Genomic DNA, 24,224 nt, shown 5'->3' with positions numbered 1-24,224 from the left:
GAAATGTTATAATTACCACATTCTGCTGCAATAATTTTAATTGCAGACTATTTGAATGGCTCAATATTTATTACTCTACAGCCTTTAATTGCTTTTGTGGGGGAAAGGGGGGGGGACTAATCAATGATTATTTATAGCACAATCCTAACCATATTCACTTAGAAGTTAGTCCCACTGAATTCAGTTGGGCTTGTTCCTAGGTAGGTGGATTAAGATTCCAGCATTAATATGTAGCTGGCCAATTGATGCAATGGATTTGCTGCAGCTACCATATTTGTCCTAAGGCCTAATTTGCTTCCCAAGAACTAAGCTACAACACTCCGGAGACAAGGAAAGATAGTATATCTCAAATCCTAACTTATGAGTTAATTTCCTACACTGAAAAGCTTTTTTTAACATTGAGTACATTTAATCATGTTATCCACAGCTTCGTTCTGAATTGGTACAATTGCAGGAGAGCTGTACCATATTATACGCATCAGTAAATAGAACAGCCCTTACCCTAGTACATTATGTCAAGAGGAAGAGATTGTGTTCCTCCTTTAAGGTGAGGCAGGGAGATGGATTCTAAAGAGCAATGTCAAGTGCTACTCAACCCAAAGAGGTGATAAGCTAGTACTGTTGGCACTACTGCCATTATTGCAGCATGGTAATGTGTTAATATGGTAGACCAACATTTATAAACCACTTGTGTTACAAATAGAGTCAAGGAAACACAACTGTAATTACAACCCTTTCTCATGGACAGACTTTCCTTAAGATGGGCACTTCCTTCTGTTTTAGAAAGTTATGGCTGCAGTTTTATGGCTGCAATCCACAGGTTTTAGTTTTATTACCTCAGGTAGGACCAACATCATAATTTAACAAAGGTTTTTTTTAGTGTGTAGTTGGCACAAAATCTAGAGTTGGAAAAATGTGCTGCTGGAAAGTTGATAATGTGCAGTTGGAAAAATGAGGGGAGAGGAAGTAGACATCTTAGGCATATGTGTTTTATTAAGCCCTTAAATGATAGGTAGTTTCACCGATGGCATGTACGCCAAATATATATGTATAGAATGTGCTCAGTTTCCATATTTGAAACAAACTGCTCAAACTCAATTTAAAATTCCCTTTTTTGGGGGGGGTGCAGAACCTCCTCCTCTTCACTTTCATCTTTGGGCAGGAAATACTTCGTCACATCCTTGTATATACCCTTAAAGTACTCCTGTTTTTGCGCCTGTTAGTCTAGGGCAAATAAATAAAAAATCATCAATGGATAGTAGATAATAGCTAGTGATTTCTATGGCAAAAACTTCACCGATTAAGGGTGTAAGACAGGAACAGAGTGCCTTTGAGTTAATTTGCCTTCTTCTAGGGGTGGGGATTTGTACAGCTGGAAAAACCTGCATTTTAAAAGAACCAACCATTTAATTGGAAGTATTCTCCGTTAAAATGGTTTCAGGAATCACAGCCCAAATTTCTCATTATTTTAATAAATTTACCTGAGAGTAAAATATTACTTACAAGAACAATTCTTCTACAAGTTTTTAAATGACCATGATAAAGATGGGGAAGAAGAATTTACATTCTAGAGCTTGGATCCTTCTACTATTGACCTGCACTGCTGCACAAAAAGAACAACTTCTACATGGACATCTCAAGGCCTGCATCGACATTGTTCCCATCCCAGCCTTTGGATGAGTTATCCTCCAGGAATGAAATGAATTAGGCCTCAATCTTGCACAGGCTCTTGCATTCCCTTACCTCAGGGGAAAGTGAGCAATAAATTGGGAGGTTCCCATTTTGGAATGTAGAATAATTCTTGATGAAAGAGAATGAAACCCTCAGAATAAAATCTCCTAATCTGGTCATTCACTTCTTTTAATGTTTAAAAGGGTGCACAAACCTAAGGCCCAACTCCTGATCTTGGCTAAGAACCGAGGGCATAAAATAAAACATTCACAGGCCTCCAGATCCTTTAAAAACATGAACTGAAGAAAAAGCTCTGTAGGGTGCAAATTATTGCTGCTCAGCACAAAAATTGTTCTCCGCATACCTGAGATTACTATACTCATTTAAGCACATTAAATTGCTTTTTATAGAAAAAAATAGAACACGTAGCTTTTTGTGGCTTATTTGTTCAGCACATATGGTTCTTATGAAATAAACTAGAGCAGCCAGTCCCTTTGCTCAGAATTAGAGACTGGAATAAACTAATCTTGAAGAAACATATAAGCCCATAAAAATCTGCAATTGGAGCTATTTTGTCATTCTGATTTCTAAGCAACCTTATGTGAAATGCAGCCTTGTGAACAGCAGTTGGTTTTACTGAAGTTATGCTTTACCTGAAACACACCCAAGGGGGTGGTGGGAGAACCATGTGGGAGTAAATTCAACAATGGAGTAGGGATATCACCCAAAATAGAAGTAGTCAAAATTCTTGATTCTGCAAAGTGGCAGATACCAAACAGAAGTGAAGAGGCATGAGGATGTCAAAAGCTAAAGCTAACATCCCTTGGTTGTAGCCTCAGCTGTACTCTCTAAACCAGCCTTCCTCAGCCCATTCTCCAGATGTCCCTGACCACAGGCCATGCTGATGGGAATTAGTGTAAAACAGCCTTTCTCAATATTGAGTCCACTTATGCTGCTAGACTACAACTCCCATCATCCCTAGGTAGCAGTGGTGAAGGGAGTTGTAGTACAACATCATATAGGGTGCCAAGGTTGGGAAAGGCTTGTCTGAAACATCTGGGGGGCACCAGATTGGGGAAGGCTGTTCCACATGGTGCCATATAATGTTATCCCACCACACATTGCAACATGTGCCCCACAAAGGACATGGGTAGGCTGCTCCTGTAACCCCAATCACTTTCTTCTGTACTCATCACAGCTGAGTGACAGATCCTCTGGCTTTATGAAGATAAGCACACAACATTCCTCAATTAAACTTTCTTGGATTATTCTTGCCCCACAGCCATGACTCAAATTTCATTCTCACAAAACAAGCTTGCAGTTTGATTACTGTCTGGTCACTCAAGGTGACTAAATATTGCCTCCAGCAGAGGTACAATCCCACCTACAGAGCACTAAGATCTGTTGTTCCCACAATACAGACACACACCAGGATGTTCTAAAACTGCTAGTGCAATTTTGTGACAGTCTTTCCTGTCTAGCACATTTGGCAAAGACATGGAGATTGCTCAACATGCCACTGTCTTACCTTAAGAGGAAAAAACTTTTGTGGCATAAGGTTTTTATTTTTTTAATTGTGTCATCATGTTCTATGCTTGTAAGTTGCTTCCAGACACTCTGTTGAGGGAAGCAATTTATAAGTGAACTAACTTGTTCTGCAATCTCATCCAAATTGGGAGAGCCAATCCCAGTTGCCAGCTGACTTAAGACAAGAAGGTAGGGGTGGACCTGTAAGATCAGCCACCATTCATAATAAAAAGAAAAAGCAACTTGGGCAAATAAACAGTGTGTGACTGAAGACTGTTTTGGAGGTTGGTGTCGGAATCTAAATAAATACTCATGAACAGTGAAGAAGTACCGTATTTTTCGCCCTATAGGACGCACTTTTTCCCCTCCAAAAATGAAGGGGAAATGTGTGTGCGTCCTATGGGGCGAATGCAGGCTTTCGCGGAAGCCTGGAGAGTGAGAGGCGTCGGTGCGCACCGACACCTCTTGCTCTCCAGGCTCCAGGAAGCTATCCGCAAGCCTTGCGCACCTGGGGGGAGTTCCCCTGGGCGCGCAAGGCTTGCGGGCGGCAGCCTGCAGCGCGGAGCACGGGGCGCCCTTCGGAGGACGCCCCGTGCTTCGCGCAAGTGTCAGCAAGCCTTGCGCACCGGGGGAGAACTCCCCCCGGCGTGCAAGACTTGCGGGCGGCAGCCTGCAGCGTGGAGCACGGGGCGCCCTTCAGAGGACACCCCGTGCTTCGCGCAAGTGTCGGCAAGCCTTGCGCACCGGGGGAGAACTCCCCCCCCGGCGCGCAAGGCTTGCGGGCGGCAGCCTGCAGCGCGGAGCACAGGGCGCCCTTCGGAGGACGCCCTGTGCTTCGTGCAAGTGTTGGCAAGCCTACCGCACCGGGGGAGAACTCCCCCCCGGCGCGCAAGGCTTGCAGGCGGCAGCCTGCAGTGAGGATCACGGGGCGCCCTTCGGAGGACGCCCTGTGCTTCGCGCAAGTGTCAGCAAGCCTTGCGCACCGGGGGAGAACTCCCCCCCGGCGCGCAAGGCTTGCGGGCGGCAACTTGCCGCCCGGCGCATGGGGCGCCCTGAAGCAGAGCGCCCTCGCGCCGGGCAGACATCGGCCAGCCCCACAAGCTCGGGGGACAGCGGGGAGGCGCAGCGCCGCCATCCCACTGTTCCCCGACCTGGTTTTGGGGGGGAAACAAAGGAAAATTTTTTTTTCCTTTATTTCCCCCCCAAAAAAGTAGGTGTGTCCTATGGGACGGAGCGTCCTATGGGACGAAAAATACGGTAATTGGGTTGCAAAGCCGGACAGAAATGAAATTTGCAGGCATGGTATCTCCTTGTGCAGATCCTCTATACTTTTGCTGAATGGCACTCCTCTCCACCTCTAGAGTTCCTAAATCAAACAAACATTTCATTCATGTTACTAACTGCTGCAAACAGGAAACAGTGTCTTCACAACGTCCCAAAAGATACAACTCTAGAAGCAATACTATTGCTTGTCAGAAGGTTTGAACAGTTTATTTGCATATCCCAAGCTTTAACATACTCACTCTGGAGAATCTGGACAGTAAGAGGTAAGGAGTCGGGATTATTTCAATTTATGCCAATTTGTTTCCTTCCCCCTTATAACCACATCTTACATGTCAGCAGACTATAAGTACCAGCATGTTTGTTTCTGAAGTATGTGAAGAGCATTAGGCTGGACGTAAATGTCAAAACAATATGGACAAGTACCCGGGCCATCACCTCTCTGTCCCTTACATTAGTATATGGCAATTTAAAGGGTGGGGGAGCTACTAAATTGAGTGTTCACTGTAGTGAAAGTCAAGATCGACAGTTTAGAATACATCTATTAAAAATAATTAAAAGACCTGATATGACAGTGGTTTACTACTGGAGGCAAGGGGGAAATGAGACCAGATAATAAACTCTCCGCTACCATCCCTCATACAGGATTGACTGAAGTCCCAAAACAACAAAGTACTTTCTCCTTTACCCCAGGAAACATCAGGCAAAGCCACCAGCCTGGAGTCTTTGTGCTAATCACATGTAGCATCCCCTCCAAGGTACTCGGAAGGGGAGACACTGACTGTCTTTGCCCAGGGCCCAGAGTGGGAGCCAGAGTGATCCCTAACAGGAGCTCACTTGCACTGAGGGGATACTAAATTTGCACACTGCTTTTTTGCTTCCACAGAAATTAAATGCCGCAGCATGTCCTAATATGACCTGTTCTTTTTGCTCATAACAGCATATTCATTCTGACACAAGACTTCTACATTTTATCAGAACAGAGCCAGCAATTGTCCCAAGACAGAGCCCAAGTAAATGATGGTTTTGCCACTTATATGACAGCTTTTTGTGGGTGCAATATATGAGTAGCTGAAATGGAACTTTAAAGCGTCTTATCTAAAGTTGCATGCACACTGCCTTACATAACCACATGAAAAGCCACAGCTGCTAAAATCTGTGATTTCTCCTTAAAGTTACATTATTAAAAATGGAGGAAAGGGTGAGAATTTCCAATCCCAGAAATTGCAGCACAGAAACTACCAAGTTAAAAAATATGTCTGTAACACTCAGTGAGACGAATAAATTGACGTGAACATAAATGCTGCATCCTGCTTCCCAGAGTACAAAATATAAGGTCCCATGTGCACTATACATTTAAAGAAGTATTGTGCTATTTTAAACATTTCTCCTCACACAACTACAATTTCCAGAATACTTTAACAAGAAATTCCTCTTCCCAGGGAACTCTTTGCACCACTGGCTTGAAAGTTTCATTTATGTAAGTCTACCCAGACAAATAAATGCTGGCACATTTTAATCTTTTGAACTGTTAATTCTAATTATTTTAAAATGTTTTAATTGCATTTATCTGCTTTTATTGATGATTTTATTGATGAGAAGAGAAGACACCCTGGAAAAGACCCTGATGTTGGGAAAGATTGAGGGCACAAGGAGAAGGGGATGGCAGAGGATGAGATGTTTGCACAGTGTTCTCGAAGCTACTAACATGAGTTTGACCAAACTGCAGGAGGCAGTGGAAGACAGGAGTGCCTGGCGTGCTCTGGTCCATGGGGTCACAAAGAGTTGGACATGACTAAATGACTAAATAACAACAACAATTGATGATTTTACTATTTCTTATAAACTGCTTAGAGATTTTACTACAATCTAGCAGTATATTTTTTTTTTAAGTACAAATAAAATACCGTAAGTACTTTTCACACAGTCTTTCTAACCAGAGATTTTTTTTTTAATGTGATCCTTACTACTACAATTTAGGCTGCAGACCCAAACAACTTTGAATGACTATTGCCATCAGTAAAGATTGGTTACCCCATAGAAAAGAATCATTATCTCAGCAGAATTTCCTCTTAGGAGCCTAGACCTGTTTCCTTGTAAGCTCCTGCAACATTTGTAAGTTTAGAGACTTTGGGATGTTAGTTGTTTTAATTCATTTATCTTTGGAAGCAAGTTGTCATATTTAATAAAAAGCAGATTTAAGAGAGAGGGGGGAAATGCATCAGTTCTGCTTGTGTCAGTCATACAAAAGCATGAAAGCTCCTCTGACATCCTGGAACTGCAGGGCATTATCCCCCAGGGTCAAATTGGAGATGACTGACAGGAGTTAGCTTAGGCCACATATTTTAGGCTGCATTGTGATACTTTTCTATAGAGCAATGGGTGTAAATCTCCCCTTTACTATTACTGTAACCCAAGCCTTGTTCAGCAATTGCAATAATGGAAGTTGGAGAGGAAGGAGAAAGAGAATGCCTGCCCCCAATTTCTAATTCCAGTCACTTACTTGAGCCCTGTACTAGTCAATGACTTGTGAAATTGACCAGACGGCATCAGAAGCAGCTTCTGGTCTAAAAATATCCACCCCTAATTAAGTTTTACAGGGAAAAAGCGTTCTTAAATGAGGTGGAGAGGGAAACTGGGGGACTGCATTATAAAAAATATTTTAATATTATTATTGTGGCAGTACTGATCATGGTGCTCAGAGCCAATTTTGGCTCTTTCAAAGTATTTCTTGAAGCACTTCAAAAACCTGCAAAACATGTTTGACCAGAAATAATGTGTGTGTGTGTGTGTGTGTGTGCGCGCGCGCTATGGGCAATGATAGCAACATCAAGTCTTTGAAGTTACTATCTTTAAACAGCCTTGGATTGCCTATTATCAAAAGAGAACCCACCAAAAATCCCAGTTAGTACTGACAAATGGTACAACCCCACACATTTACAAAGGGAGGTCCACAGATGACACAGAACAGTCTTGCTTTAGGGCAGCAGTTAAACACCTACTTCTGAAGAATTCCTTGTGTGGCTTAAAGAGAAACTTCTGGTAAGGCATGATTCTACTTTGAAAGAAACATGGAGAAAACGGATGGCTATATCATCTTATAACCACATTTGTACCATTTTGAACCTATAAAGTTTCCCAAGATACAAAATTTCTAAAACAAAGAACTATTACATGTTCCTGGCTGCTTAGACACATTAGGCCAGGCATAGGCAAACTCGGCCCTCCAGATGTTTTGGGACTACCACTCCCATCATCCCTGACCACTGGTCCTGTTATCTATGGATGATAGGAGTTGTAGTCCCAAAACATCTGGAGGGCCTACTCTGCCTATGCTTGCATTAGGCTATAAGCAAAATGGTGCTGGGAGAGGGGATATTTGTCATGCAATGGGGAGAAGATGGGAAAAGTTACCTTCAAGAGCTTCACAAAAGCTGATTGTCTAGCAGAGAAGCTCTTTGAAAGTATCAGGGGTTGGAAGGGGGGGGGGGGAGAGAATTTTAGATCTCCCTTATGCAGAAATTCTATCCCAAATATTACAGTGTCCGGCCCAAATACAACAAAGAGAATGGCTGCTGCTCCCTATTCTTATAACCTTGATTTGTCCAGGCCCTTGAAAATGGAAGCAAAGTATTGGCAGCAATGCAATTTCAGTGCTGCAGCATGAAGAAGACTCATGCTCTGTATGTGATTACTAGGGGAGCCGCTAGAGGATAATGTAATGATTAGTGGGGGAGTTGCACAGTTGCTATGGGAGTAGTAATTCCTGTTGCTGCATTTATTCTTTCAGTGCTGTTACTGTGTTAATACACCAGCAATTTATTAGGGTAGAATACTGATAAGTTTCAGCCAAGAATTCTAGCAGGGCTACTTAGAAGCTGATTTGCCCATGTCCAGCAGCTGAACATTATAGCCTTACAAATACTGCTGGGCAAAGGTGAATCGTTTCTGCAACTCATTAACTCCCACTTTTTTTAAAAAAATGCCAAAGGCTACCTATAAAAGGGAAGCACTTAGGAACAGAAAGACTGCAGAATCCAGAACTGGAGTTTTCAAGGCCTTGAATGAATTCACTGTGGTATTCTCCTATCCGTGACAGTTCATTTTTTGGTTGTTCCCGTTTGTTTGTTGGTTTGTTTGTTTTTCTATCACGTTTTATTGTAATTCATATTTGGTATTAGCCGCCCTGAGCCCAGCCCTGGCCGTGGAGGGCAGGGTATAAATTATGTGTATATATATGTATGTATTTGCTTTCGTAGATTTTCACGGGTACAGGAATGCAGGTTTTGGTGTCCTCGGGTGTCTTCCCGTGTAAAAGTTGGGGTGTCTAGGCGACGTTTCGACGAGGTCTCACTCGTCATCTTCAGGCTGGTGCTTTCGGCTTCTTGTTACTGGAACAGAGCAGGATCTCAGTGTTTGAGTTCCTATAAATACTGTTGAGGAGGTGTGGTGTATAGCCTCCAATGTTCTGGGCAGAGAGGAGGTTCCCAGGCTAGTGTGCCTTTTCTTCTTTTGTTCCTTAATTACTTGAGGGATATCTTGAGTGATTTCTTGAGTGATTTCCTGAATCCCACTTAGGTGGGTCATTAGGTGTGGATTAGTTGCTAAAGCCTTCGTGTCTTGAACTCTTGAACTTTGTGAAGAGTTTTTCTGAGAAGATGGCTGTACTGCACTTGGTTGTGCTCTGGCTTGGCTTCGTGTATAGGGGCGAGCTGTGGTTTTGTGGCCTGTGCCAGCCAGATCTGTGTAGGGATTGCAGGGGGGTGCAGCATCCGGAGGTGCCACCCTGGTTTGGCTACTGGATGGTGTCTGTAATTTATCTGTGGAGAGGGTCTGGGTTTGGGTCTGGTGTGGTTGATTGGTGATGGCGTTCTGTGTGCCTCTGGATCTGGTGTCAGATTTTGTGGGGAGGGCTAATTTCCAGATGTCTGGCAAGCGGGATGTGTCGTCACGCTTGTTCATGTTGTGAGGGTGTTTCTCTATCTCGATGGCTTCCATGATTATTCTCTTGTGGTGATGTTCCATGTTAAAGAGCAATTTGGAATCTGCAAAATTAATTTCGTGTCCTGTTTCTTTCATGTGTTGGAAAAGAGAGGAAGTTTTTTCTTCTTTTTTGACGGCATTCTTGTGTTCTGCGATACGTGCATTTATTCGTCTGTTTGTTTGTCCAATGTACGTGGCTGGGCAGACTTTGCAGGGTATTTCATAGACCCCTTGGTTTTCCAACTGAATTTTATCCTTGGGGTTTCTGAGGATATTGGCTATTTTTTGGTTGGTGCAAAAGGCTGTTTTGATATTGTGTTTATGGAGGATTTTGCTAATTTTATCTGTAGTGCCCTTGATATAAGGAAGGAGGGCTATGCCAATGTTTTCTTCTGTGTCTTGGTTTTTGGGGGGTGTTTCTTTTTGGATTAGCTTCGTAACCCTGTTTTGCTGGTATCCATTGGCAATTAACACATTTGAGAGATTCTGTAACTCAGTTGTCAAGTGGTCTTCGTCAGCCAGGCGTTTGGTTCTGGAGATGAGAGTCTTGGCTACGGAGTTTATTTGTGCAGGGTGGTGGTGTGATTGTGCATGTAAGTAGCGGTTGGTGTGTGTTTTTTTCCGGTAGATAGTGTGTCCTAGGGAGCCATCAGGTTTTTTGTAGATTAGGACGTCAAGGAAGGGAAGTTGGTTGTTGGCTTCTATTTCCATAGTGAATTGTATTTTGGGGTGTAGGCTGTTGAGATGTGTGAGGAAGCTATCCAGTTTTTCCTTCCCGTGTGGCCAAATTACAAAGGTGTCGTCAACATATCTGAGCCAAAGTTTGGGTTTGTGTTCTGACTTGTCTAAAGCATTGGTTTCAAAGTGTTCCATGTACAGGTTAGCGATGACCGGTGAGAGGGGTGATCCCATAGGTGCTCCTTCTATCTGTTTGTATCTTTGTCCATTGTGGATGAAGTACGTGTTGGTTAGGCAGTGGTTGGTCAGGTCCAAGATGTATTCGGGGGGATTGTATTTGTTTTGAATGGCTGTCAAGCCAAAAACTTCCTCTCTTTTCCAACACATGAAAGAAACAGGACACGAAATTAATTTTGCAGATTCCAAATTGCTCTTTAACATGGAACATCACCACAAGAGAATAATCATGGAAGCCATCGAGATAGAGAAACACCCTCACAACATGAACAAGCGTGACGACACATCCCGCTTGCCAGACATCTGGAAATTAGCCCTCCCCACAAAATCTGACACCAGATCCAGAGGCACACAGAACGCCATCACCAATCAACCACACCAGACCCAAACCCAGACCCTCTCCACAGATAAATTACAGACACCATCCAGTAGCCAAACCAGGGTGGCACCTCCGGATGCTGCACCCCCCTGCAATCCCTACACAGATCTGGCTGGCACAGGCCACAAAACCACAGCTCGCCCCTATACACGAAGCCAAGCCAGAGCACAACCAAGTGCAGTACAGCCATCTTCTCAGAAAAACTCTTCACAAAGTTCAAGAGTTCAAGACACGAAGGCTTTAGCAACTAATCCACACCTAATGACCCACCTAAGTGGGATTCAGGAAATCACTCAAGAAATCACTCAAGATATCCCTCAAGTAATTAAGGAACAAAAGAAGAAAAGGCACACTAGCCTGGGAACCTCCTCTCTGCCCAGAACATTGGAGGCTATACACCACACCTCCTCAACAGTATTTATAGGAACTCAAACACTGAGATCCTGCTCTGTTCCAGTAACAAGAAGCCGAAAGCACCAGCCTGAAGATGACGAGTGAGACCTCGTCGAAACGTCGCCTAGACACCCCAACTTTTACACGGGAAGACACCCGAGGACACCAAAACCTGCATATATATATATATATATATATATATATATATATGAGATATATATGGACCTCTGGACAGTTCAGTTAAGTCCAGTCAAACTTAAGACTGTGGGGTGTGGCACTCAAATCAGTTCAGGGAGCCAGCGTTTGTCAAACAGACAGATTTCCAGGTTATGTGGCCAGCATGACTAAACTGCTTCTGGCGTGACGGAAGCCAGAGAGCATAGAAACACCTTTTACCTTCCCCCCGCAATGGTATGTAGCTATCTACTCGTGCTGGTATGCTTTCGAACTACTAGGTTGGCAGGAGCTGCGACAGAGCAATGGGAGCTACCCCATCACGCTTGGTACATGGCACCACTAGCTTAGTCAACTTAAACATCAGATGAATTTAAGCTATCTTGATGTGTCAGTTGCAGAGTTTCAACATGAAATTATATGTTCAGTTCCTCAGACTACTTACTTAGCAGAGTTCCAAATAACCCCCTTCCCTTTTGAGAGTAAAGTTTACACATCAATAGTTACATTTGAGGGGTTTTTCCTTAACAATATAAAGAAGCATAGAAATGAAATTAATATTAATAATAGTTCATTTTGCAGTACCTGCAAGAAAAAAGGGGAGGTCATGATTTCCCATCCATGCCAATGATTTTGCTCTCTCTTATTGGCCTAGCATCATTTAAAAGCAGGGGCAATATCAAAAAGGAACAAGTTTAGGAATGGGACACTGATAATGACAGTGTTTGACACAGGGCGGGTGGGTAGGAAGGTAGTTTGGTTGTTCTAAAGGTGCAGTGGCAGCCATGTCATTTTGCGCCAAACACAAAATACATTTGGACACAATAAAGGTGCATACTAATTGATTACCCAAGGGCAGCAACTGGAAGAGTCCAGACTGCCATTATTTCCAGCATATCCAACCCTTGGGCCACATTATAAATTAACATACTAATATTAAGTGTACTGATGCATGGACAGCAATTACCCCAAGGTCTTAAATAAAAACCAGCTAATTGCTTTTAAAATGGGGAAAAGATAAAGCTGTTTCTTGGCAAAGATCTTAATGGAGGTTACATATTCAGCCACAGGTTGTAAAGCAGGTAACAAGGTTTAAGAAAAACTCGGTGAGCACCAAACACAAAGCAAAACATCCTTTATTGTTGAAAAGATCACAACTCCTGCACACTGGAGGAACTTACCCCTTTCAGCATATACTAAAAGTTATGGACCTCATGAACAAATCCAAATAAAAATGACAGAAGCGATGTTCTGTGATCTTCTAAACCACCATTTGTTGGTTTTGGATGACACAAGCAGCTGTGCTCAATCCAAAAATGGAAGAGTCAAAACGTTTGAAAGTAGAGGAGAACTGAAATGGAGGCAGATTTTGCAAACATTTTCACCATTGTGAGACGCTTCCCTCCTCCTTTTGGTGATTTTTGGCACTTCTTTTCCAAAGGGTGCTAAACTGTTAATGAGAGGTGGTTGTCCTGTCTCTGTTGTATTAAGGGTGGCAATCCCTAAAATGCATTTTTGGTTGGTCTCATACAGGCTATAAAGTATTTTCAATCATGCCCTAGCTTAATTGCAAAATGCAATATTCAGCCCACACAGCTGCAGCAATGAGAACACAGGAGAATTAGCTTCATCGAGACAGAGGAAGGTCATGCTTTGTTATGTATACAGTCATTCAATCCAACTTTAATAAGAATTGGCAATACCCTCTTATTTAGAGCTTGCCTGGATCCAAATTAATCCTCTCCCTGTGGGGCTGGAAAAGAATGCACAAAATTCTGACCAGGATTCTTGTGTATGTGGGATGAATGGCTGAAGGTGAAAGCTTCCAGAATACAGGTTCAAATTACATAAAGAATTTTGCAAGAAGGTGAAGAAGGAATTCCCACTGATTCAACAATAAGTCTGATTCTGCCCATTTCTAACAGCAAACTCCCATGCTCTAGTTCTGATATCTATGAATGACAGCCCTCCCACCTCTAGTGCCAGGAGAGCAATGGTACCAGATATTTAGCTCGAGATCATCCACCTGTATGCAGAAATAGAGCACCCTGTCCCACCCTCACGCCTGGATTCTCAGCATACACCACCATGCTTCCAACTTGATTAGAATACCCAATCCATGGCCAGCTAGTTGATTCCCACCCCCACCCCACCCCGTTACAAGCCTAAAGTGAACAGATTCTGCAGCAGCAATAAGCCTGTTACCAAGGGCACAGTATTGATCACAACACATAATATAGTTCAGCTAGCTCACTATGAAAGGGAAAAGGCAGTTCCTGAGCTCTAAGACTTGAACCATGTCAACAGGAAATGTCCTTTCTAAAAAGCTGCTCACTAGATTCTTTTTAAAAAAGGATTGGCTAACGTTTTAAGCAAGTTGTATGACCACAAGTCAACCTTGCGCTGCCATTCCTTCAAAATCACTTTCATGTTGTCACCATCAGGGACAGTTTTGAGTAGCATGCTGAACTGCGTACATCCTAAGGAAAAGGTTTTTAAGTTGTGCTACAAGACTACAGACGAACCTTTCAGTGTTTCACTAAAACAAACATTTAAAGCTACTTTACTTGGCCTCTGGTTGAGGAAACTTCACAATGGAACAGCACAAAGGGCAGCCAAAGATAGCAAGTTCAGTGCTGGTAAGCCCGGAAGGCTGCTATGTCCCCAAGAACTAATGGATTCAAACATAAACTAGTACTTTTGGTACATAATATGCAATGACTTTAGAAGAAGTTCAGCACCTTATGAGGCATCAGCAAAAATTCAATCAAGTAATTGAAATATAACTTCTTAAAAATTCATTCAATGAAAGCAGCCTTGGAAATAACTGCAAAATTGCTAACCTATAACAGCAACACTACTACTACTATGACTACAACTACTATATTTTACAAGCCCTTCTACTCACACATCTGCATCAGTCATTTATGCCACACATTTCTCACCTGGAATGGAAAAAAGTGATATTCTTAAAGCTTACAATAGATTCTCCACCTGAGGAGTACACTGCCAGTGTAAGGGGGTCTCTCAAATCAGACAAAACTATTTTGAGCGACTGGATCCCAAGAACACCTAGTGGTCTATTTTTTTGTTGTCCTGTTCCTGTATGGTTACTGAATAGATCACAAATAATTTACAACTAGAGTTTCTATATGCATAAACAAGATTGATACGTTCCAACCACACTCTGTGAGGCGGTTACCATAGCAATATTCAGAATAAATCAGGAAAAGATCCTTAAGTTTACACAAACTGGAACCCCCAAAAATGATTATCATAAGCCCAAAGGAAGCATTAGAACCTACTCTATAATGCAAAATTGGGGGGGGGGGAGAGAGAGAAATTTATAAGGCTGTTTCAAAATCTACAGCCCTTCAGCATCCCCCAGTATGTCTTTCACAGACTTCACAACCGGCAAAATAATCACATCTCCATTGTTGCTATGAGGACACACAACAACAAAGATATGCAAACTTGAGAATTTCTAGAGCTGATCATTTCATCAACAACTGAAGCACTTATTATAATGAGACTCTTGGGAAACCCATCTGAGTTGCTCCAAAGAATCTGAATCTGAAAACTTTCTCCTATTAAGGGATGTTGAATGACTATCAACTCAAGTTCTAGTAAGTCCATTTTAAGTCTGCACATCTGTCCACCTGTAGAACTCCTTGGATTATCTACCGTATGTCAGGGTGCGCTATCAGGAAGTTGAAAGGGGAGCATAGTAGGTCTTTCCCTTTCTAACAGCTATTTGCATTACTACAAACATTTTAGCACTAAGTGGCAAGCAAGTACCATGTACAGTGGTACCTCGGGTTATGAACTTAATTTGTTCTTAACCCGAAACCGTTCTTATCCCGAGACGCGCTTTCACTAATGGGGCCTCCTGCTGCCGCTGGTGCGCAATTTCCATTCTTATCCTGGGGCAAAGTTCTCAACCTGAGGTACTACTTCCGGGCTAGTGGAGTTTGTAACCTGAAGTGTTTGTAACCAAGGTACCACTGTATTCTACAATGCTACTTCTAAAGGTTGCCTAGCTATCTTCTAGGATGAACAACCCTGTCAGCAGCAGCTTTTGGCCAATTCTGAAAGACACAGAACCAGTGCTTTTTTTCTGGGGGGACGCATACCCCTAAACATTTTGTGAATCGTTGTACTTTTGTCCATTCACTGTATTTATTTTTCCCAATTTGAACTATAAAATGGTGGTTTTTCTTGAGTCAAGATGAGAGTACCCCCAAACATTTTTTAAAGGAAAAAAAAGCACTGCTTAGAACCAAACAACGTTGAACACACACAAAAAATGTGCTGAGAGATTAGGAGCAGGAAAACTAGAGACCCATACACACTGAAAGACGTTCTGGGCAACAATTTCTATGCATAACAAAAATGAAAATGAATAGTCAGAAATCAATGTGGTGGTGAGCAACAATCTCATGGGCAACACTAGCACAGCTACTTCTTAGATATAATTGAAAGACAATGTAGGATTTTCTTTGGTGTGTTTATTCGTTGTTGTTTTTTGGTTTGGTTACTGAAAATTAATAAAAAGAATTTTAAAAAAAGAAAAGAAAGGCAATGTAGGATTGGGAAACAATGGGCATACAGTGGTATCTCAAGTTACAGACGCTTCAGGTTACAGACTCTGCCAACCCAGAAATAGTACCTCAGGTTAAGAACTTTGCTACAGGATGAGAACAGAAATTGTGCGGCAGTGGCACAGCGGCAGCGGGAGGCCCCATTAGCTAAAGTGGTACCTCAAGTTAAGAACAGTTTCAGGTTAAGAATGAATTAAGTTCTTAACCTGAGGTACCACTGTATAGGGTTTGGCCAAACTAAGGCAGGGGGGAAATCGTTTCCCAAGCAATTTGGCTGAGAATATTGTTTCTAGTCAAGATATAAATAAGCTATTGGTCAAGAACCAATGAAAACTGGAGAAGTTGATTGCATGTTAAGAGGAAATTTATCTGTTTCTCAAGATGGCATATGCAGATTTGAAAAGTGATTTTTCATATCCATTCATGCAGGGAAGGAAAAAGGAAAGAGATTCTTATGTTAAGTGGACTGTGTTATACAAAATATATCCATGTTCTGTATTAATGTGGAGAAGACATCGGAGCTTGAATTCTGTAAATTTATGCAAAATACATGCAATTTATTCAAACTGCAATATTTCTGCAGAATTGTGACTTTGACAAATCATGTATGGAACATATGCTAGAAAAATAGGAAGGAACAGGGAAATATACAAATATGCATTGTCACATTCTGATTCCTGATTATTCAGCACAGCAAACTGTACATTTTCTAATTTCTTATTGTTCGTTTAAGAAAAATAAGAAAAACAGTTTGAGTTTTCTGTTGCAGTTGTAGTGCACATATAGCACTAGAGAAATACCATTTAGGATAAATTAACCGGCATATAAAATTCTTTTTTTATTAATATCTTAATATCAATATAATATCAGGGGTCCCTTTACCTAGTCTATTTTCTATTAGCTAATTTTTCCAATTTTCAGATCCAGATATTATAAGTTCATTTTCTCTTGCATGCAAAAAGTCCATAAGAAGTTTCCAATCCTTAATAAACGTCAATAATGATTTTTCTCTAATTAAACACATTAATTTTGCCATCTCAGTTAAGTCCAATAATTTTATCAACCATTCATTTATAGTAGGTAGGGCTGTATCTTTCCATCTTTGTGCCTATAGCAATCTTGCTGCTAAAATTCTTCACCTAAGATTCTGAAACCCAAAAGTATATTTACAAAATTGACAGTATACAATTGTAAAGCAGAAAAAAAACACATCACTACGGAAAGTGTCAGTCCAATGTGTATATGTAAGCATAAGGAACGTACTGGAGGGAGCTACAATGAGCAATGAAGCTGAGAAGCAGAAATACTGATTGCTGAGAAGCACAAAAAAGAAGTAGGCAGAGAGGAAGAGTAACACTTTTTTATACTTGTTAATATGTTGTCACTGGAAGGGATTCTGTAGAGTGGGAGTACATGACTCCACTTGCCTCAGTCTGCTACCTACATGAGTGGCACGATTCTTGGGGGGGGGGGTGGAAATCCAAGTAGTGACTAAAACTTAAAGCTGTTTTTGAACGTTAATCTCTGTTTTATAACTCCTAACCTCTCTTTGTTTTCTTTTATTACATGCTATTAACATATTTTTTTAGCTGTGATTAGTATTCAACGCTAGACCTACTTAAATTAATGGACATGACTAACTTAGGTTTATTAACTTCAATGGGTCTACTCTGAGTAAGACAGTAAAACACAACCCTGTGTCCTAATCACAGAGTTGTAGAGATGGAAGAGACCCTGAGGATCATCTAGTCCAACCCCCTGCAATGAAGGAATATGCAGATGTCCCATACAGAGATCAAACTTGCAACCTTGGCTTTATCAGCACCATGCTCTAACCAACTGAGCTATCCAGGCTGACGATGGTAAGGTTGTTTTTTTTTAAAAAAAGCAAACAATGAAACACAATTTTGCATAGAGGGATTGATTAATATTGATGCAACTAAGAAGATCTATGAGCCACTTGTAAATATCTGAAGAAGGAGTTATTCATGATATGAATGTACAAAGACTCAAGGGGAGATTTTAGCACTGTGGTGGTAAGAGCTTTGAGGCGGGGGAATAGGCCACAGCTTGAAGCATTTTAATGGATTATATAGGAGTGCTAGAATATGACAGTACAATGAAAGGAAACAATCCTATATTTGGTATGGGTGGAAGAGCAAAATATGCTTGACCTTCTACTTTCTTTGACCAGCTGTTAGGAAGATGGAGAGAAGAGATAGAAAGAAATGCAAGAACATATTCTTCTTGAATCTATCAAAGCAGCCATGAGGGAGCTTTGCGGCATCCATAGCAACCCAGGAACTCTCTTTTAATGGGGGTGGGGGTGTTGTTGTACTCTGCTGTAGACTTATAGTGACTAAGATATTACCCTATCTCCTCAGTCTGTATGTAGGAACTCAAGCTGTACTATGGTAAAGCTGCAGCACTATACTATTAGCATTCTAACTGCTGTGATATAAAAAGTGTGCCTTAGCCCATTGGCTAAACAAGTCTTCTCAATTACACCCTTGGCAGTTAAAGTGGCCTGCACCCGTAAGTCTTGGCTTATTTATTTTATGAAAAGCAAAATATAATTTGAGCACTAGTTTTCACTCATTTAAATTCGTAAAAGCAGAGTTCAAAGGAGTCAGAAGCAAAAACTCTTGCCTACTACAGAGCATTACACCCACGAAACGGCCATTCCCTGAACATGGACAAACCCCCTTAAATGAGTCTTTTGAAAATAAAGAAAGGGCCATCCATACCACCAATCCGACATCCTAGCTGTAGTCATCACTGATCCTCTGGGCAGGCTAACAGTGTATGGGCAATAATCCATCCTGATGCCAATCGACACAAATTAGGTGACACAATAGTCACAACAATCACAGTAGGAGCAATGCTAGCAACTGGAACACCTGGAAGGCTTGGCAAGAGGGGTTACATCACTGATACTCTCCCAGTAAGTCCCTTTTACTGATGCCAGAGTCCTCTGGAGGAGAGGTGGCCAAGCTGACTTTGAACCATTTGGTGGGGGTGGGGGGAACACAGCCCCTCCCACTCTGAACCATATTTAGGCCAGGCTGCTGCCCTTGGGAGGGCAGCAAGACTATAACTACTAGCACTGGTTAGTCCTATTATTACTAGCCTGTAAATACATATATACAGGGCAATATCAAAATTAAGTCTAGACTATTCTACTGCAACACTAACTTATCAGGTTAATTAACTGCTTTTAGTTTTCCTGATATGTTTTCTAATAAACTGTTTTCAAATTGCAGACCACTTTGGGCATATGTTTACAGTGGGGAAATGGCAAATAAATAAACTATGCTTAAACATAAAAAGATACCTTATGTACACCTTCTTAAATAAACAGACAAGGTTCTGGGAATAGATGAGGGCAAAGAAATTCACAGATCCAATTAAACCTCCTTTCTGTTACATTTAAAAACATTGATAAGGAAACTGTGTAACAGGAACTCCACTATTAACATTACATATCGGATAAGATTTGAATAAACGGTAGCTGAAAACATTAATTTATGTCCAGATCAACCAAGATTTAACGGTCTTTTCTGATTTATGAGTCTCAGACATTAGCTGCACATTCTATATTTCTCTAAGCAATATTTCAATCAAACTGTTCTTGAGACCCATATAAGTAGCATAAATGACGACATTAGGAAATACAGGCTTAAAGTTAAAGCAACTTTAAAGAGCAACTATTTGCAACCAGAAATTTGAGAACTTCTTTCCCTGCAGTGTTCTTCTAAACCACTTGAACCAACAACATAGCACGTTATACTTCAATGGGATATTGAGGCCACACATATACAACTAAATACAATACAATGCAGTACTAAATACACTCAAATAAGCAAACTGGCTGTAATAGTGTATACCAATGTCATAACTATATCTGGATAAAGAACGTTTATGCAGGCATGGCCAAACTTGGCCCTCTAGATGTTTTGGGACTACAACTCCCATCATCCCTAGCTAACAGGACCAGTGGTCAGGGATGATGGGAATTGTAGTCCCAAAACATCTAGAGGGCCAAGTTTGGCCATGCCTAGTATAGCATTGATGCCAACCCCTTCACAGCACTTTTTAATGGGGGAACACTCATGAGGTAGGTTTGGATGTCTTTTCCATAATCTGAGATCTCAGATCAGAGGGAGCGTGTGTCCAGGGCTGGCCCAAGTTACCTTAAGGGCAAGGCCCCTGCCCCAGCCTCATTTCATGTACAGACACTGAACAGACTGGCTAGGGACAGGACAGCATCATCCACCACAGCAGAGAATAGCAGGTTAGTTTAGAAGGTATAGTTAAGTTCATGTGGCACCTACAGCTTTGTCCTCCAACAAAAGGGTACAACTGGAGGGCTGCTGACACCATCCCCCCAGCATCTGCCACCTGAGGTCGTCCTCCCTCTGCCAACCTAATATATGCAGTTCTCCATCCATGTTTGGATCATCAAAAATACAAGGTCACAGAAACAGTCCTGATAGGTACCCCAACCACCAACTCCACACAAATTACAGAAACATTATCAGAGATGATGTGTGTCTGGAATAGGTGACCATATCCCTTTTCTGACAGTTGATTTTGGAGGACAGGAATGCTTCCTGCTGGAGTTCATGGGCACAGCAAAATAAGTATGTATGTATATTTTTATTAACACACTTGTGATTATTTTGTAACTCAGAATTTGCCAAAGCCAAAAGGAATAACATCTCTAGTTTCTCAAATTTCACTTTCTAAGGTGGAACTAATGGTTTTGCATTATATTCAAGTGGAGCAAACTGGAATGTTATAGGCGTGGTCCTTGGGCACCTGCTAAGCATGAAGTTTGATCTTCCAGGTAGCACCAAAATGTTTCTGCTAGTCATTGAAAGGTTGGGCTGTACAAAAGGTTTCACAAAAGGTTTCAAATGTGAGTTTAAGGAAATAAACTTTCTTCACAAGTTTAATTCTGCTTCAGTTCAGCCATCAAAAGGAAAATGCCCATTCTCCCAAGAAAAGCTTTTGCGCCATACTCCATTCAGGTTTAAGTTCAGAGCCATGCAACACAAAGCTAGGGAGAACGCAATGTTCAGCCCAGAAGGACTTCCCACAGGAAATCTAAGCCGAGAATTCTGGCTATATCTGCCCATGCATAACCGAAGAGTTCACAGTTACAGCTCCACTAACAGCAATGATTACTAACAGTTACAATCACTGAGGAAGATGGTTTTTGAAAATCCTAAACCAGGTAGGAATACAAAGCAAAAATAGCCCTTCCCACTAAACAGCACTTAGGAATAGCACGAAGGCGTTTTCTGATCTCTGGATTGACATTCTCAATGACGAACAAAAAGTTGAGAGCATATTCCAGGTAGCACAAGACACCATGCCTCTAGCTGAAGGTACATTCGCACAAGTCAAGCAATAACTCTTGTGGAAGCTCCCACAAGACTGCCTGGATTAAGCCTGTACTGCTATGCTAGGACCGATAACATACTGGAAGAATATACTGAGGACTTGTGAAAGAGAGAGAGAGACATAATGATATGGAAAAAGCTACAGGCCACTTTTAGCTTGCGCAGCATCCATAGCACCTTGTTCCCAGGGGCAGTCTTGACAGACAGCAGTCAGATATCACATATGCATGCTGGGCTCCACACTGTTCCTAGCTAGCCAGGTGGATGGAGGAAACCAGAGTCCAATCTCCTCTGCGACTGCTAGACGGAAATGCTTTCCACTGGCAGACATGGGGATAGAGACCTTCGAGGCAGACGGTCCAGCCTTTCAGCTGCAAAGAAAAGTGTTCGCACGAACACCGCCCAGGCCTGCCAAGCTGAGGATCCGTGTCCTAAAGGACCTTCCTTTCCCAGTTCTTACAGCTGCCCAGAGCTGCCACAGCTGAACCACAGCTCCAGACTCCTCCACATCTCCTCCTCCTGGAGTTTCCCCCCTATTTCCTCCTCTTGCCCAGTCCCCGCTCCCTGCCGGAGGGGGTCACGTCTACATGCCTTAAGCCCCGGAACCAGTTTCCAGGGTCAGCTCTCACCGCCGGGACACGAGAAACGCCGACGCAGAAAAGAGTTCCCCTGGGCATGTGCAGAGCGCCCGCTGAACCTGCAAGCGCGTCAGGGGTCAAGGGGGAGGAAAGGCTTTTCCCCACTCAGAGGGCGTGACTTTCAGGGGTGGGGGGCTCAAGCCCCGGCCCCTCTCCCGCCGGAGGGCCTGAGGCGCCGAGCCCCGTCGCTGCCGCCCCGCCCCGCGAGCGCCCCCCGAGCTCCCCGCTCCTCCGGCCACCGGCCCGCACCTTCTTGGGCGCCTTGGTGAGCGTGGACATGAAGGAGTACTTCTCGGCGTCCTCCATCTCCTTCGTCTGCTTCATCTCGTCGCCGGCGGCGGCGTCCGGCACAGAAGACATCGTGAGGGCGAGCGCGGAAGCGTCCGGGCGCCGAGGCCGAAGGCAGCTGCTGCTTCTCACCGGCTCCGCCGCGACCTCCCTCTGCAACCGCCAAGACTGCGGCCGCCGCGCTTCAGCAAGGGGCGGGGCCAAGCGGCCCAACACGTCACCACGCACGCTCGGAGTCGCCCACGAGCCGCTCGCACACGCACAGGTCGGGCACGCGACGCCTTCGCGCAAGGATCTGGCGGAGGAGTCTCGCTTGCGGGAGCTGCAGCGCCACCTGGCGGAAGGCGCCGCGAAATGGTCGTAGCCTGAGCTTCGGTGATTGCAGCCAGTCCTTGCGCATTGTGCCTCCCTAAGAGCAGGGCCGGCCCAAGGCATCTTGGACCCCAAAATGGCATTCCCCTCGCCACCGCAGCAAAAAGGGGTGAGGGGAGATCTACATTAGGAACAAGGGGGGAAGTAACATCAACATAAGGATCTGTTGCCTCATGGATCCTGCCGCTTAAGGCAATTGCCTCAAGTGGTTTTATGGGTGGGCTGGCCCTGCTAATACTGTAATGTATTATTAATTTATTTGTTGTTATACGGAGCAAGAAAAGCACTCTCAAAGCAACTTACAAAAATGTAAATATTAACTAACACTTAAAATGTAATAGCGTTTAAAATATTAAATAGCGCTGCTCCTGGTTGGATGTTTCAAGTCATCCAAGAAGAGCTGTCAGATTTTCCCCCTCAAGCTGGTACAGTCACATTGGGAATTTTGCACTTTCGGAGGCATATCATCAGTCTGATTCCTGGTCAAGCACAACCCCAATGCCTTTGAAAGGACACAGTTCTATTTTATCACTTTTATTTACGATTTGTATTTATTTCATTAAATGTATACACCATTTGATTGTAACAAAGTTCAAAGTGGTTTACAAAAAAGATCAAACAATAAAATCAGGGGAAATTCACAACCATACTTTAAAACATACAAAAGTTAAAATACAGATTAGAATTACCTCAACTTTCTAAGCATCTGCATAGGCTTCTCTAAACATAAATGTTTTTAGCAGGCAACGTGAAGAGTACCATGAAGGCGGCAACTTGATCTCATTAGGCAGGAAGCTCCCAAGTGCAGGTGTTGCCACACTTTTTATGAACTCATCTGTCAAAGGCATCTGTGCTCTGGGGCATTAGGGATCCGTTTGGAAGGACTCACTAAGGAGAACTCTGCTCTCACCTTCCCAGGATTTTGGGTGCTGTTCCCTCTCCCGCCAGCACCAACACCTTACACATATATGAGACCAGATGTAATGTTTTAGACTCTTCCAGTTTAATCATTTCTCTTTGATTTCCCCATGCTTGTTCATGGTCTAAAGGCTATAAAACAAATAATGAGGATCATACAAAAAGTGATCATACACTATTTAAACGTATTAATTTATTCATAGTTTATTAAATTTGTCAGCTGCTTTCTCTTGCCCAGGGCAACCCAAAGTAACTTACAACCAACCAAACAGACCCCACATAAACTCCACATGGATACATTACAACCAAGAGGGAAGAGAAACCCATTAAAAACATCCCGCCCACTTCTAAAAGGCGACAGACAGTCAAAGGCCAAAGACCTGTTTATAGAGTTTTTGCTTGGCCCCTAAAGATATATAATGATGCTGGCAGGCGAACCTCCCTGGGGAGAACATTCTGCAGACGGGGAGCCACTGCAGAAAAGGCCCATTCTTGTGTTGCCATCCTCTGGACCTCTCATGGAGGAGTCACACAAAGAAGGGCCTTGGATGATGAATGTAGGGTCCAGGCTGGTTCATATAGGGAGAGGTGGTCCTTGAGGTATTGTGGTCCTGAACTGTCGGGCCAGGACTCACATTATACAGTGTGTTCAAGCTGCCTGCTGAATTCTACAACA

The 24,224-nt window shown here is 42.8% G+C and overlaps 1 protein-coding gene across 3 annotated transcripts in view; it reads right to left on the bottom strand.

Annotated features, from left to right (window-relative positions):
• AHCYL1 (adenosylhomocysteinase like 1) overlaps positions 1–22,542 on the bottom strand; it is a gene marked incomplete at its 3' end in the record, with an annotated part of 50,684 nt that extends 28,142 nt beyond the window's left edge. For 2 of the 3 annotated variants that reach the window (XR_014512559.1, XM_083445738.1), the window contains exon 1: positions 22,220–22,455. Coding sequence is in view for 2 of the 3 variants with exons in the window: in XM_083445738.1 (XP_083301864.1) it covers positions 22,220–22,330 (111 nt within the window). Of the gene's footprint in view, positions 1–22,219 lie in introns of all 3 variants that reach the window. The other variant, XM_083445737.1, reaches the window with a different exon arrangement.
• Positions 22,543–24,224: the final 1,682 nt, after the last annotated feature.

Source organism: Podarcis tiliguerta (assembly GCF_965153285.1).
Source record: "Podarcis tiliguerta genome assembly, chromosome: 6".
NCBI lineage: Eukaryota > Metazoa > Chordata > Lepidosauria > Squamata > Lacertidae > Podarcis > Podarcis tiliguerta.
The sequence above is the reverse complement of the archived record's forward strand: the minus strand, read 5'-3'. Positions and strand labels throughout refer to the sequence as shown.